This window comes from Prionailurus viverrinus, chromosome C1 (genome assembly GCF_022837055.1).
Source record: "Prionailurus viverrinus isolate Anna chromosome C1, UM_Priviv_1.0, whole genome shotgun sequence".
Lineage (NCBI taxonomy): Eukaryota > Metazoa > Chordata > Mammalia > Carnivora > Felidae > Prionailurus > Prionailurus viverrinus.
In genome coordinates, this window is record NC_062568.1 from 62,146,511 (window position 1) to 62,160,664 (window position 14,154).

Genomic DNA, 14,154 nt, shown 5'->3' on the forward strand with positions numbered 1-14,154 from the left:
CTTCTAAGAGGCCAACATTGCCTTTTATGTCCCTTTGTTTACATGGTATCTCAAGTACACAGTGTTTTTATTCTGGTTTCCCTCCAGTTCCAACTATGCTCTGTCCATTGTTATCTTTGAGGTAGTGTTCAAGTGTTCTATTTGAATTCAAATAACTAAAATAAATTCCAGCAGTTTTCAAACCATTTGTTGATTTGTTGAAAGTATGAGATAAACCGTAAGCAAGCCATGCCTACATATTTTGCTTCCTGGTTATAATAGAATTACATTTGGAAACGCATCTGAAGAAAAGAACTTTGATAGACTTAGGTCGATGGCTTCACTCCTGTTTTTCTAGATATATGATCATGAATACTTGCTCTAACTAAGAGTCCCTTAATATTGAAGTTGGGTAGATTAGATTTCTGTCTCTCTATTGTAATCTGTGTGATTCAAGATTAAGGTGCTAATCATTTTTAAGTGAATGTGTGAAGAAACAAATGAATGTCTATAAAATATTCTACCTTTATAACAAGGCACAGAATAGTTCTTTTCTTATGTTAATAGTTAAAATGCAGTATTGCATTTGACTGATTTGGGGAGAGGTCTTGACTGAAAAGCAATCCACATCACAAATCAAGAAGCATAATTTTTATTCTTTGACATGACAGTCAATGTCAGCTCAAGACAAGTTATTTTTTTCCCCCAATATAGCATTGAGGAGCTACAATAATATTCAATAATGAAATCATTGTAAGTGAAAAACAACGAGGTACTTAAAGTAAAGAACCTTTTTTGGATAAGAATTGGATACCTAGAACTGTGAAGAATTGGTAAAGATTTAACACTTTCTTACTTTAAATTTAACTTAAATCAGCAAGGAACACATTTTCTGAAGAATTGCTGGTCATTTCCATGCTCATTGAAAATATAGATCCAGTGTCTCTCAAAGTCAGATGGTCATGTGATTGATAATTTAAGTACATATCTATATGCCAAATTTTACAAATGGTTTGAGTATAAGCAGTCAGTTTGGCAAGTTATTTAATTTCACTACTTTAAGTGACATGTAAAACAATATCTAAAGCCTAAGTTTAATTTTTTTATTGTTTCAGAATAAATGAGGTTTATGAAATCATACTGTGAAATTGTATCACTTGCATTAATGCTATAACATGACACCTTTACTTGATGTTAGCAGTTATCAGTTAAGCAAAGAAATCCTAGCTTGAACTAAGGAAAGCTTTGTAAGATTAAAGTGATCACATTTCATTAATGTGAATTTTTGTGAATTTTTGAATTTAAAATTTTGAAACCTTTTTGTAATTATTAATATTAGTCACATGACAAGTAAACGTATGTGAGGTTTTTTGTTTTTGTTTTTTTTTAATCCCAACACCCCATACAAATGCTTCTAAGACAATAAATCATAAGGTTTTTGTTTTTGTTTTTTTTTTTTTAAGAAAAACAGCATGGAGTTTTTAAATAATTTTTACTTTTAATTTATGTTGGTTTGCAAACCTTTATGTCTTAAAAATACAAGCTTATATTTAGTCATACATTTCTGTGTAATTGTGAGTCAAGACTAATTGTGAATAGGTAGTTTGTGTTTGGACCTTACTTCTAATTGGTAGTTTATCCAAAATTCACTTTAAAATATATCATTTGCTTTCATCTGTCAGTGAGGATGAATGTCATTATTTGCTTCTGACTATGCATGTATATTTGAAATCATGAAGGCACAAAGAGAGCAAAATCACTTTCACTCATAACCTTTGCTTCCTTTTCTTACTCAACAGTGTTGACACACTCTATTAATACTTTATCCTCAACCTAATTCCTTGTTTATCCCTACTAATATTCCACCCTAAAGACAGCCTCTCAGAATAGTATCTGAAACATTCAAACTGAGGTATGGCTATAAAAGTGAATAATGAGAACATACAGGATATCTTTCTTTGGGTGGCTTTCCCAGGCCTCTAGGGTCATACTGGGGGCTCTGTTTCCCTCACAGAGCATTTGAAGTGTGTTAGTTTCTTATCTCCATAAGTGAATGATTTGCTTCCTATCTTTGGGTTTGAACAGCACTGTTTGATTGTTCACACGCTGTATTTATAGTGCCTTTTGAGTGGGAGGATTTTATATTCTGTCTAAAATTGTATAACCATTTATGATTTTTTTTTTAATTTTTTTTCAACGTTTTTATTTATTTTTGGGACAGAGAGAGACAGAGCATGAACGGGGGAGGGGCAGAGAGAGAGGGAGACACAGAATCGGAAACAGGCTCCAGGCTCCGAGCCATCAGCCCAGAGCCCGACGCGGGGCTCGAACTCACGGACCGCAAGATCGTGACCTGGCTGAAGTCTGACGCTTAACCGACTGCGCCACCCAGGCGCCCCACCATTTATGATTTTTAAGTGAACTTAAAGATTATTTATTTTTACCATAGACCACACATATTTTATGTCCCAGGGTTACTCTGATTTTACAGTGTTTTGAAACCCTCTACTCTGTTATATCTTTGGATCCTCACCTCAACTCAGTACGTGAGGGACTGTGGTCAGCTTCAGTCTCAAAGGCTGGGGACTGTACAGATCCACTCATACCCAACAGCTTCTTATGAAGATTATTTTCATTGAGGAAGATATTATTATAAAAATAAACTCAAGATCAATTTGTAACTAATGTGTTTAGCTAATGGTTAGTACCATTAATCAGCCAAAAACGACTCCTTGTGCCTATCAATGTTTCATATGGCAAAAAGATCACATGACTTTTAACAGGGATTTAGGATTTTATGTAAAATTTTAAAGTTTAGTATTTTAAAATGCTAGGTCTTATTTAATTAAACTATAGATCAGGTTACTGGAGCAAAATCTTTAACACAGCATGGTTGGTATATGGTAGCAACTTAGTAAGTCTTGCTGAATCGTGAGCATCATAAAAAAATAGATTTTATAGTAAGCCATTTTTTTCCCTTTTGGTTCAAGTAGAGATTAAGTAAATTGATTTAAAAACTTGAAAAATATTACATACTTAGGAAAGTAAGAATCTCTACGAAGATGAATATTCATTTAATAAAGTTGCACTGTTTAAAGTTTATTTATTTTTGAGAGCTACAGTGTGTGCATGCACACATGCACAGAGAGTGGCAGAGAGAGTGGGAGAGAGAGAATCCCAAGCTGGTTCCATGCTGTCAGCATGGAGCCTAATGCGGAGCTTGATCCCACAAACCACGAGATCATGAGCTGAAAGCAAGAGTTGGACACTTAACTGACTGAGCCACCCAGGTGCCCTTGAAGTTGCACTGTTAAAAAAAATTGGAGGTAATAAGAAAAATGGATGATTTCTACAAGGGGGGGGAGAAAAATTGGTTTTTATTTGAGCGATTACAAGTGTTTGCCATTGTTATAGGTTATCTCGCTTGTAGGTTATATTTTCTATTTAAAATGCTATTTGTATTTGAAATTATATTGTTGAGAAAACTTACAATAGCACGTTTTAATCCTTGACCTGGAATCTGTATCAGTGGACATGATCTCTGTGTAAAAAATTTTTTTTGATTTGCATTTGCATAGCATTAAGATCAACTTACATAGAAAAAAAATTGTCTGCTATTGTTTCTATGGTGATAATGGTTAAATAATAATTTTAGTAATGGCATAGCTCTGAAATAAAGTAATAAAATTCATAATTGTTCTACTTCTTTGACTTCTTCTAGATGTATTGAACAAAAATTTAAGCGCTGTCCTCCCCTGCCTACCACCAGTGTCATAATAGTTTTTCATAATGAAGCCTGGTCCACGCTGCTTAGAACTGTCCACAGTGTGCTTTATTCTTCCCCTGCCATACTGCTGAAGGAAATCATTTTGGTGGATGATGCTAGTGTAGATGGTAAGAAAGCACATGCAAATTAGGTTGTTTTCCAAGTAAATCCATGTGATGTTGTCCAAAGTCTATTTGATTGTATTGTACTCTCTGTATGCACCCCTCCCCCGCCCCCCCAGCTTGAATATAGTACCTTGGATGATGGGTATGATGGATGAGAGTAGAATTCAAAGGTGTCTATATTTAAATATTTTAAAGTTCAGAAATGTTTGAAGTACCATGACTTCTAACTTTGTGGTCCTCAATGTGAGATTTTTATTGTAAGGCATAGTGGTTAAGAACACAAACTTGAGCCTTGAGTCAGGCTGCCTTGGTTTGAATCCCAGTTCTGGTCCTATCCAGCTGTGTAACTTGGACAAATTACTTAACCTTTTTATGCCTCAGTTTCTTTATCTGTAAAATGGGGAAAATGCCATATTTCATCGAATTTATTGCACAATACATCATTAGTTTATTTTTTTAATTTTTATCTTTTTTTCATCATTAGTTTATATACCGCTAGAATAAAAAACCCTCACAACCAATTACACTAAGATGCCATTGATTATAATAACTATCTAATGGTGCAGCTTAGAATTGAGGAAATACATAAATGATACATAACTCCTAGGATTGTTTTGAAGATTAGATGAGTTAATATAAATAATACATTAATTAATAATATAAATGAGTAGTTAAAAATCATTACAAAGTCACTACATCCTGTTTTATTTTGGCTGCTAAGTATTTCAATATTGTTTACAAAGTTAGCTGAATTCTTTAATGAATGTCTACTTAAAATTACAAATCAACGGTCAGTTACTAAATTGTACATTTTAAATTGGAATTGCGAGGCTAATCAGACAAATGCCCTAATTTGCTAAGTTTTCAAACATTAACGAGTATTTTAAATACCAAACAGATATAGATTATTTCAATGATCACAAAATTTATTCCTGAATTAGTTGAGTTCGGAGCCTGATTCTTTAAGGTCAAATTCTCACTCCAATACTAACTAGCTGTTTCCTCATCTGTAAAATGGAGATAGTGATACTCTTTCATCTATCCAAAAGCAACATCTGTTTTAAGATAAACCATTAATTGATGTGCCATGAAAAAAGAAAAAAAATACTGCTTATTAAGTGACATGTCATCAATAACAAGATGTATCCAGACTTAAGAAATGATAATAAGTGAATAAAGCATAAAATTACTAACCTGGCTTATTTAATTTTCTACATACAATCCTAAACATGTCTTTAACTTCAAAATAAAATATCATGAGTGAATTGAGATTGTTTTCAAGTTAAGTATCATCTAGGTGGAATAAGTTTGCTTATCTCCAGAGATGTTTGACATGGATGTGAAATGTATTCACTAAATGGGGAAGTTTTATAATTCAAGTTCCCTGCATGTGGGTACACAGTACTGGATCAGAGATTTGAATCTCCAGTCCTCTTACCCAGGTTATAACACCACTTAATTGTAACCAACTGATTTATTTACTGCTTGAAATGTTATGATTTTTTTTTTTTTTAATTCTTGGTCTGTAGTCCATAGAGGTGTGTTTTTTTTCCCCCCATGTTTATGTATTTGTTTTGAGAGAGAGAGAGAGAGAGAGAGAGAGAGAACACAAGCAAGAGAGGGGCAGACAGAAAACGAGAGAGAAAGAGAATCCCATGCAGGCTCTGCACTGGCAGCAGAGAGCCCGATGCAAGGCTCAATCTCATGAACGATGAGATCATGAACTCAGCTGAGATCAAGAGTGGGACGCTTAACTGAGTGAATCACCCAGGCGCCCCTGCATCCATAGAGTTTTAAGTGACATTTGATTAAGTTCTGCATGCCTTTCATATGTTATATTCTAAAAAGAAAAGAAAAAAATAATCCCTCTTTGGTTTTTTGAGCTTCCTTCTCAGATGGTTTTTATTTGTTTGATTTTTCAAGCAGTGAGAAATTAGGGTCACAGTAAGGCTACTTGTAATAAGCCTTCAGTTGAAGGTAACTTCTATTATTGCTCAAACAAAATTAATAGAATTAAAGGAAATCAGAAAGAAAAGTGATATCCAATCATAATCTTCCTATTTAATTTTAATTTCGCTTTTTCTCTCTTGATCGCTGTCTAAATAAACATAGAATGTTTACCTAGTTACATCCATGTCAGAAATCCAATTTTGAAATCTGACATTTTCATACAGTATTATTATTAGCCCATTTCTTTTACCTTCAAAACTTTATTTTTAATGACCATGATGGACTAGATGCATTTTACTTATTTTACCATTCCCCTTCATTCACCCCACCCTGTTAGTATATATCACACTGTAATGAATATCCTTTCTTTTGAATTGTATCTTTGGGTAAGTTAGACTGCTTGGTCAAAGGGTCTGAATATTTTAATTCTTTATAGCATTGGCAATGAATTTGCAACAGTTTTCTTGGTGAGGAATCTTTTTGCATCCTAATGTAATTAATTTGTCTTATTGAATCAAAGATTTAATGAGTACCCGCTATAGAAAATGTGTTCCTAGTTGTTGTAGAGGAGCTTGTGATGTAGAAACTATAGTCCCTGGTTTCAATTGGTTTAGGAAAGAGCAGCATAATATGTGGATAATCAAGTGACAAAGAGATAGTTAAGTCCTAGTGACAGCAAAACAAGACAGTCAACGTTTTCAGAGCATGGGCCATGTGGTAAGCCTTGTCTTAAATGCACAGCAATCTTTCATTTTTATACTCTCAGCAATCCTTGTAAGGGTAAATGCTGTTATCCCCATCTTATAGATACACTGAGGTCCAAGTAAAATAAAATAACTTACCAAAAGTCACTCAGCTAAAAGTAATGGTGCTATAAATAAATAAACCCAGGAGGTCTGATTTCACGGCTTTGTGCTCTTAACCTTGCAAAAATACAGGTATGGATGGGGCTTGAATTTAAGGGGCAGATAAAAATTTATAGGAAGTTTGGAAGTTGTGGGTCAATAAAAAATTCTTTAATGACTCAAACAGGGGATAGTTTATTGAAGGAATCTATAGTGACTCCATTAAAAAAGATTCAATCCCCATTAAAGACTTTGAAATGTTTTTATACAAGTTTCTATTTTATAAATCTACGATTAAGGCAGAAATATCCATGATTTATATTTTAAGACAAGTTACAATCCTGCTTGTCTTTCAGAGAATTAATTCTGAGGTTCTTAGAAGGTATGAAAAAGTTAGCCTATTATTTTGAGGCAGCAATGCTTAGATTTATTGTCCACAGAAGTTGTTCCTGAACTCTCACTTCCTTTATGAATGTTTAAACTTTGAATAAGCAACTCTTTTATCTGTACCACTGGAGAACTGAAAAAATATATATAATCATAGATAAAGTCATCTATGTTTGCTTCTGGAATCAGGCAGAAGCAAACATCTACCCTAGGACATTTACTGATGTTCTCAGCATCCCCAGATCTTTTTGAGGCTGTGCTATGGGCCCAAGAAGTCCACCTGAGGAAACACATTGTATACTTAACAAAGAATCAAGAATTTATTGGTGAAAAAAAGCAGACTTAAGAAGCTGTTTCAAAATATGAACAATACTTGACTGACATGATTAATGTGTTTTCTTTTACCTACTGTTTTAACTCTTGCTTATCATGTCTCATCCAAATTGGAATGTTGAATATCTTAAATTATATACCCATTAATAAGATTTAGCCTGTTTTTAGCTCCATTCCTAACTACATGCTCCTTTCTTCTTTCATATTTTTACTGGAAAAAATTCTGTGTCAGCAGACTCCAAAGCTTTCAAAAATTTTATGCTGACTCTTTGTAAAAATATTCCTAAACTGCTGTAGCCTTGGGCTTTCCTATTTGCCATTTTCCTAATCATTTTTGTTTTAAATTATTATGATCACTGCCTAAGTATCAGAGAATCCTTTTGATACTTGGCATTTTTCTTTGAATTTCCAGACTTAAATTCCAATTTTAAAATGTGTCAAATATCTTTTTGGCCAAATTCAGTTTCCTTCACTCCCTTAGCTAGTTTTCTCAGACCCCTAAATGAGCCTTCTTAACTCCTGGGTCTACTCCATTTGAAGTCTCTCCCCTCCCCACAAAATATATTTATTGATATTGCATGTACAGGATAAGTCAGTGTTACCACAGTATGTGTTATAGTTGTTCAGAAGTTAAGATTTGCATATATAGCTATTGCTTTTCTTTAAAGAGTTAAAGATACAATTTCGTCTTAATGGGAGGATGTGTGCAACTGTTAAGATGACAAATGTGGAGATATCATTGCCCTGTGGTTTCTTCATTTGCTTTCATGTGTTCATATATGAAAATAAACTTAGGAAGAGTTAATCCTGATATTTTTTTTTTCTTACAGAGTACTTACATGATAAACTAGAGGAATATATAAAACAATTTTCTATAGTAAAAATAGTTAGACAAAGAGAGAGAAAAGGTCTGATCACTGCCAGGTTGCTAGGAGCAACAGTTGCAACAGCTGAAACCCTCACATTTTTAGATGCTCACTGTAAGTATATATGTATAGACGTAGTTGTAACATTTTCCCCTCTGCTTCCCTCTAACTTAAAAAGTGAAGAAAGCTTTTCTTTAAATAACTAATTGTATTTTCTTTAACATCATTTTCAGCTGATGCTTATAGCAATGACAGCCTAAGCAGGTTATAGCTCTGGGTAGGAGCCTCCTTTCACTTACATGGAGTTAGGCTCCTTAACTTCAGTATCTTTCCTTAAGCGACCAGATTTCCCAGCGAGTTATCCTTGCTTGGGATTTTTTTCAGATACTCACTGTGTCCACCCGCCCCCCCCCCAAATGTTTTTCGTTATTATTATTGATTCTTATAGTTTAAAATGAATGAAAGTTTTAAGTGTAAGCAATTTTATCTTTAAACTTTGACCTGGTACTGATACTTTCAATTTCTATATTTCCATTCTTTTTTCAAAGATTTGCACACTCCTCTTGTGCTAAGTTAGAGGTGTCCCCTTCCAACTTTTTCTGGTATCTTTTCCATGAATAGTATCAATTTTTGTTTTTGTTGCTACTGCCTTTTTTTTTTTTTTTTTGCCCTTTATTTTTAATGGTTTTGTTCTCTAGTGTCAATGATTTTAAAGTATTTAGAAAGTATTTTTAGAGTAAATTTTAATGGGCATGTTAGGGATCACCAAAATGTCCCTTAGTCCTTCAGCTTTAGATTTACTGGATTATACTCTTTGTATGACTGTTTTGTTTTGAATTGAACTGACTAGCCCTTGGATTATGTTTGACCCAGCAAATGGTTTTGGTCATATGCTAATTTTTCTAGGAGGACTTTTGGATTTGAGTCTCTTTAGAGTTTTCATATCCAGTACTCCCTTAATACCTGGCCCTCAAATGAAGAGAGGTCCATAGGTAATCCAAGGGAAGTGTTTTGAAAAGGAAATGGTTCATTCTCCAATATTTCCTCTCCTGGTCCAAAATTCCAATTATGTCACACTGGGCATTCTTCCTCTGAGGCAAATGTATCTGATGATCCTCCTTGATGCCAAGTGGTCCTTCTAATAACTGCCAAACTCTGCCTGATGGGGAGACGTGGGTAGGACTGAGTCTCCTGAACTCTGTGTATTAAGTGAGCCTGGCCCCCAGCCAGGACCCAGACTTTGTATGGCATTCCTTTGCCCCCACTTTCCATTAGGGCTGGTCCTTCTCCAACTGCTGACATCAGAATATTCTGACTCGTTGGCTTATTTTCTCCTAAGACTCAGAGAAATGAAGATTTTGTTACTATACCTTACTGAGGGAGACAAGTTTATATAAATCAGAACACTTTTGGGGCTAGATGGCATGGATCAGCAAAAACTTACCTTTGATCCAAGGCCATTTTAGAGGAAAACACATCATCTGAAATTTAAATACACCAGTATCATTTTATTTCCTCTCTAACGTTAAAAAAAAAAATCATCCTCTGTAGATAAATTTTCCTAACTATGCTGAATTGTGCCTTACCTTTTTCATCCAACCCTCATCTTGTCACCAGAAACCTTTAAGAAATCTCCCCTATGTAAATGTTCAAAACACGAATGGCTGTTATTCTTGTTTCTCTAAATCATCTTCAAACCACAAAAGAGAAAACCCTCAGTGTTTTCGTTGGGTTAATTAGAATTGTGTTCCCTTCCAGGTGAGTGTTTCTATGGTTGGTTAGAACCTTTGTTGGCCAGGATAGCTGAGAATTACACTGCCGTGGTGAGTCCGGATATTGCATCCATAGACCTGAACACATTTGAATTCAACAAACCCTCTCCTTATGGAAGCAATCACAACCGTGGAAACTTTGACTGGAGCCTTTCCTTTGGCTGGGAATCGCTTCCTGATCACGAGAGGCAAAGAAGGAAAGATGAAACCTACCCAATTAAGTAAGACGATTGCTCCCAAAGTCTTATATGCAGTTCAGTTATTTGAATATGTATTCACACTTTGCTTTTTACAGTTTTTGCCTCCAAGGTAATTCACACTAATGAAATAAAGAAACACACACACATCCTATGTTGGGAATAGAGAAGCCATTTATGTATATACTTACACATGATGTTACCGAATAGGAAGTAGAATCAGTGAGGCCTTTTGTCTTCTCATAATCATTAGTAAAGAATCTTTAGAATTGGTTAGAAGACACTTAATAATTTTGTTTCTCTGGGAAAATATATTTAAAGTACTTCCCTCCCTGCTTCCCCATAAAACTTGACTCTGAAGGTAGCATTTTTAGTTTCTATTAACCAATATAAAACTTCTTGAAATTGTGATCTAATTTGTTTGTGATTTGATTTAGTCACTCTTTAAATAACTTGTTTTTCCTTATTTTATTTTTATAACAAAATTTGACAATGGATTATTTTTCAGAACACCCACTTTTGCAGGAGGCCTTTTTTCCATATCAAAAGAATATTTTGAATATATTGGAACTTATGATGAAGAAATGGAAATCTGGGGAGGTGAAAATATAGAAATGTCTTTCAGAGTAAGTTTATAAATATAACGCATATTAGACAATAAAATACACATTTTGTTCTAATTGGCTGATATGATTATCCTAGATGTGTGCAGTTTCTACTTTTTGTGCTTCTAAAATTCAATTGCTAGAACTTTTAGAATACGGGTATTTCTTTTCAAAATGTTAACTTAATATATTTACTCGTTGCAGCCAGTGTAACAAGAGGAATCAGTTAAACTCCTGTGTCCAGCCAATAGCACCAATTAATGCACTTGTAGCAACTGAATTCCAGCCAAGATAAATATAATTCAATCTAGTGCTTCAGGAAATGAGTTGATTATCAAGGGAGTCAGAATGGAAAAACATTTATGTATAACTTTAAAAAGACCTTAACTCTTTGGATTAAATGACCTTTTTTTCCCCCTATACATATTAAAAGTTAATATAAGAAACAAAACAAAAACTTTGGATGGTCTCCACATACACTTATTTCATTTCATGATTCATTTTCTGCAATGACTCTATCATTCATCTTTCATCCTTTAGACTGGAAGGTACTGGGAAAAGAACTGAACTAGTAGTTAGAAGATTTAAGTTTTAGCTCTGGCTCCATTACATAATGGCAATGATGATCTTAGCCAAATTTGAACTGCTCAAGGGAGGGGTCTTATTATATCCATTTAAGTATTCCCAACCCCTAGCGCGTGTTAGATCTCAGGCACAATTTGTTGAATTAAAAATAACACTGAGTTTTCTCATTTGTTTAAAAACAAAAGAGAGAGAGAGAGAGAATATGGTCTCTTGCCCTAATGCTAGCACAGATTATTAAGCATGTCTTCATTTTCGATTTTTTGCTTAGTGACTGTTCATGGCAGAACTGATTGCTAAGATTTTTAAATGAGCAAGTATTGATTTAATAATTTTTCATTTTATTTAGAGATAATGCAAATAAGTTTTTTTGTCCCTCTATCTCTAAATAGGTATGAGTCTTTAATAATGACCAACTACTTCACAAGCTTAAAAGATTGTACTTTGGTATTATCTGGAATTTTCTAAATTAGAAAATTGAATATGCAAGGAGTAAATAGAGTCTGGGTCCACTTACTCCAAGACTGCTAGTTCATGCCAGAGAAGAGAGAATCTGGTTCAAGTGAAGTGGCCATATAACTTGTATAAGAAGATAGAATTCAAATACAGAAGAGTCTTTGGTCTTTTGTATATATTAGAGAGCTTGCATAATTGTTTGCAAAAAAAAAATGTGGGGCTTTATTTTTATGAGAGATCTGAAATCACTATTTTGTTGAAATATTTCCTGAAAGTATACTTATGTTGTCTTTAGTATTTGTACCATTTCATAAAGTTGTTTTTTTATATTTAAGAATTTAAGTTGAACTGGCAGAGGACAGAGACTATTTGTGAAGTTATTATAAATCTTTTCTGTTTTGTTTTTATTAGTATCTTAAAGGTGAATTTAAAAACAACACTTTTATATTTTAAAAATACTGTGAATTTAAACAAATATCATTAATTATCAGGTATGGCAATGTGGTGGGCAGTTGGAGATTATGCCTTGCTCTGTTGTTGGACATGTCTTTCGCAGCAAAAGCCCTCATACCTTTCCAAAAGGCACTCAGGTGATTGCTCGCAACCAAGTTCGCCTTGCAGAAGTCTGGATGGATGAGTACAAGGAAATATTTTATAGGAGAAACACAGATGCAGCAAAAATTGTTAAACAAGTAAGTTAGAGCTAAATCATTAAATTACAATAAAAATCCACATCAAGTTCACATATTCTTTTACTTATTTGTGTCAGTTCAAGTGCAAAACATTTTTAAAAGTTAATTTTGAAATCGAGTTTTTTAACTCAGAATATATAACTTATTGGAGCACCTGGTGGCTCAGTCAGTTGAGTGTCTGACTCTTGATTTTGGCTCAGGTCATCTCTCTCCCTCTGCCCCTTTCCCTCGTGTGCACATGCACGTGCTCTTTCTCTCAAATATATATATAATATATATATATATATAATATATAAATATTATATATATTTATTAAATATATAAATATTATATATAATATATAAATATATAATATTTATATATAATATATAAATATATAATATTTATATATAATATATAAATATTATATATATTTGTGTGTATGTGTGTGTGTATACACACACACATAACTGATTGATGCCAATGTTTTCTTTTTTTTTCTTGAGGAAAAATCAAGTAAAATGCCTTTTTAAAAATTTAGGCATTCCACTTGATGTTACTCTTTAAGTATGGAAGATATTTAGTTTTTGTAACTGCTTTGGTGTAGTATTTTACCCAAAGAATATGGTTAAGTGGAACCGCTTTTAACTGGTTTTAGGTGATGTGATTAACACCTAAATAAAGGTGCTAAGTGGCTCTTTGAACTGGAGATGGAGACAATGTCAGAGTGTGGTAGGAGAATAAACCAGAAGTATCAAGGCTTTTTTATTTCAAATTCTGGTTCCACTGCTCACTGGAGGGGTTACCTTTGCAAAGGCCTTCTGAGTCTGTAAAATGGGATGACACTTCATAAGGTGGTTGAGAGTTGGCCCAACATGAGGTGTGTGCTCAGCCAAGCTTCTCTCTGCTTCCCTGTTTTCAGAGATGAAACACTTGCCTGTCTCCCAGAGTAGCTATGAAATGAAGAAGTAAGTGCTCACAAATGTATGGCACTATTGTTACTGACCTGTCATAGTAAAAGCTGTGCAGAATTGTAATGCTTAAGACATTAGAACCGAGCTCCAACAGGTTCAATATTGGGTGTGGTTCACAAGCTCAACATTTTAAGAACATGCTTCAGTGAATGGCATCCAACCCCCTTTTTAAGAAACAGTGCTGATTTGCAGAGGGTATATATTGAGATTAAAGGGCATCAACATTTTGACTGTCATAAAGAAAGGTCTGGTTACCTCTTTCCAGCTTTTCTGTGGTCTCCAGTAACTTCCTGTAACATGCCAGTGGCATGCAAAGTCAGAGCACTACTGGGTTAGATGGCTATCTTTTTATCTAAGGCCACCAGGACAAATTGGGAAGATTGTGTACTTGGCTAAGCAGGCAAGTGGGCGCTAACTGCTTATCTCCCACAACAGGGCAGGGGAGCCAGTAAACCCCTATTTTTACCACAAGGCAAACAGATCTCGTGATAAAATGAATAAGCTAGTCAGAAGTCCTTTAGAGTTTATATTTTTTGCTAAAATCCCTGGTCAAGACATTAAAATTGGCAGAGAAAATATTTTCTTAACTGAAATGATAAGCTTGAGTATTTAAACTTTCTATATAATAGGTACCAAATATAATTTT

The 14,154-nt window shown here is 34.1% G+C and overlaps 1 protein-coding gene across 2 annotated transcripts in view; it reads left to right on the top strand.

Annotated features, from left to right (window-relative positions):
• The window catches only part of GALNT3 (polypeptide N-acetylgalactosaminyltransferase 3), a 44,824-nt gene that overhangs the window by 20,789 nt on the left and 9,881 nt on the right, over positions 1–14,154 (top strand). For both annotated transcript variants that reach the window (XM_047872817.1, XM_047872816.1), the window contains 5 exons: positions 3,701–3,873; positions 8,216–8,365; positions 10,010–10,244; positions 10,729–10,846; positions 12,355–12,555. In XM_047872817.1, coding sequence (XP_047728773.1) covers positions 3,701–3,873; positions 8,216–8,365; positions 10,010–10,244; positions 10,729–10,846; positions 12,355–12,555 — 877 coding nt within the window. The remainder of the gene's footprint in view (positions 1–3,700; positions 3,874–8,215; positions 8,366–10,009; positions 10,245–10,728; positions 10,847–12,354; positions 12,556–14,154) is intronic.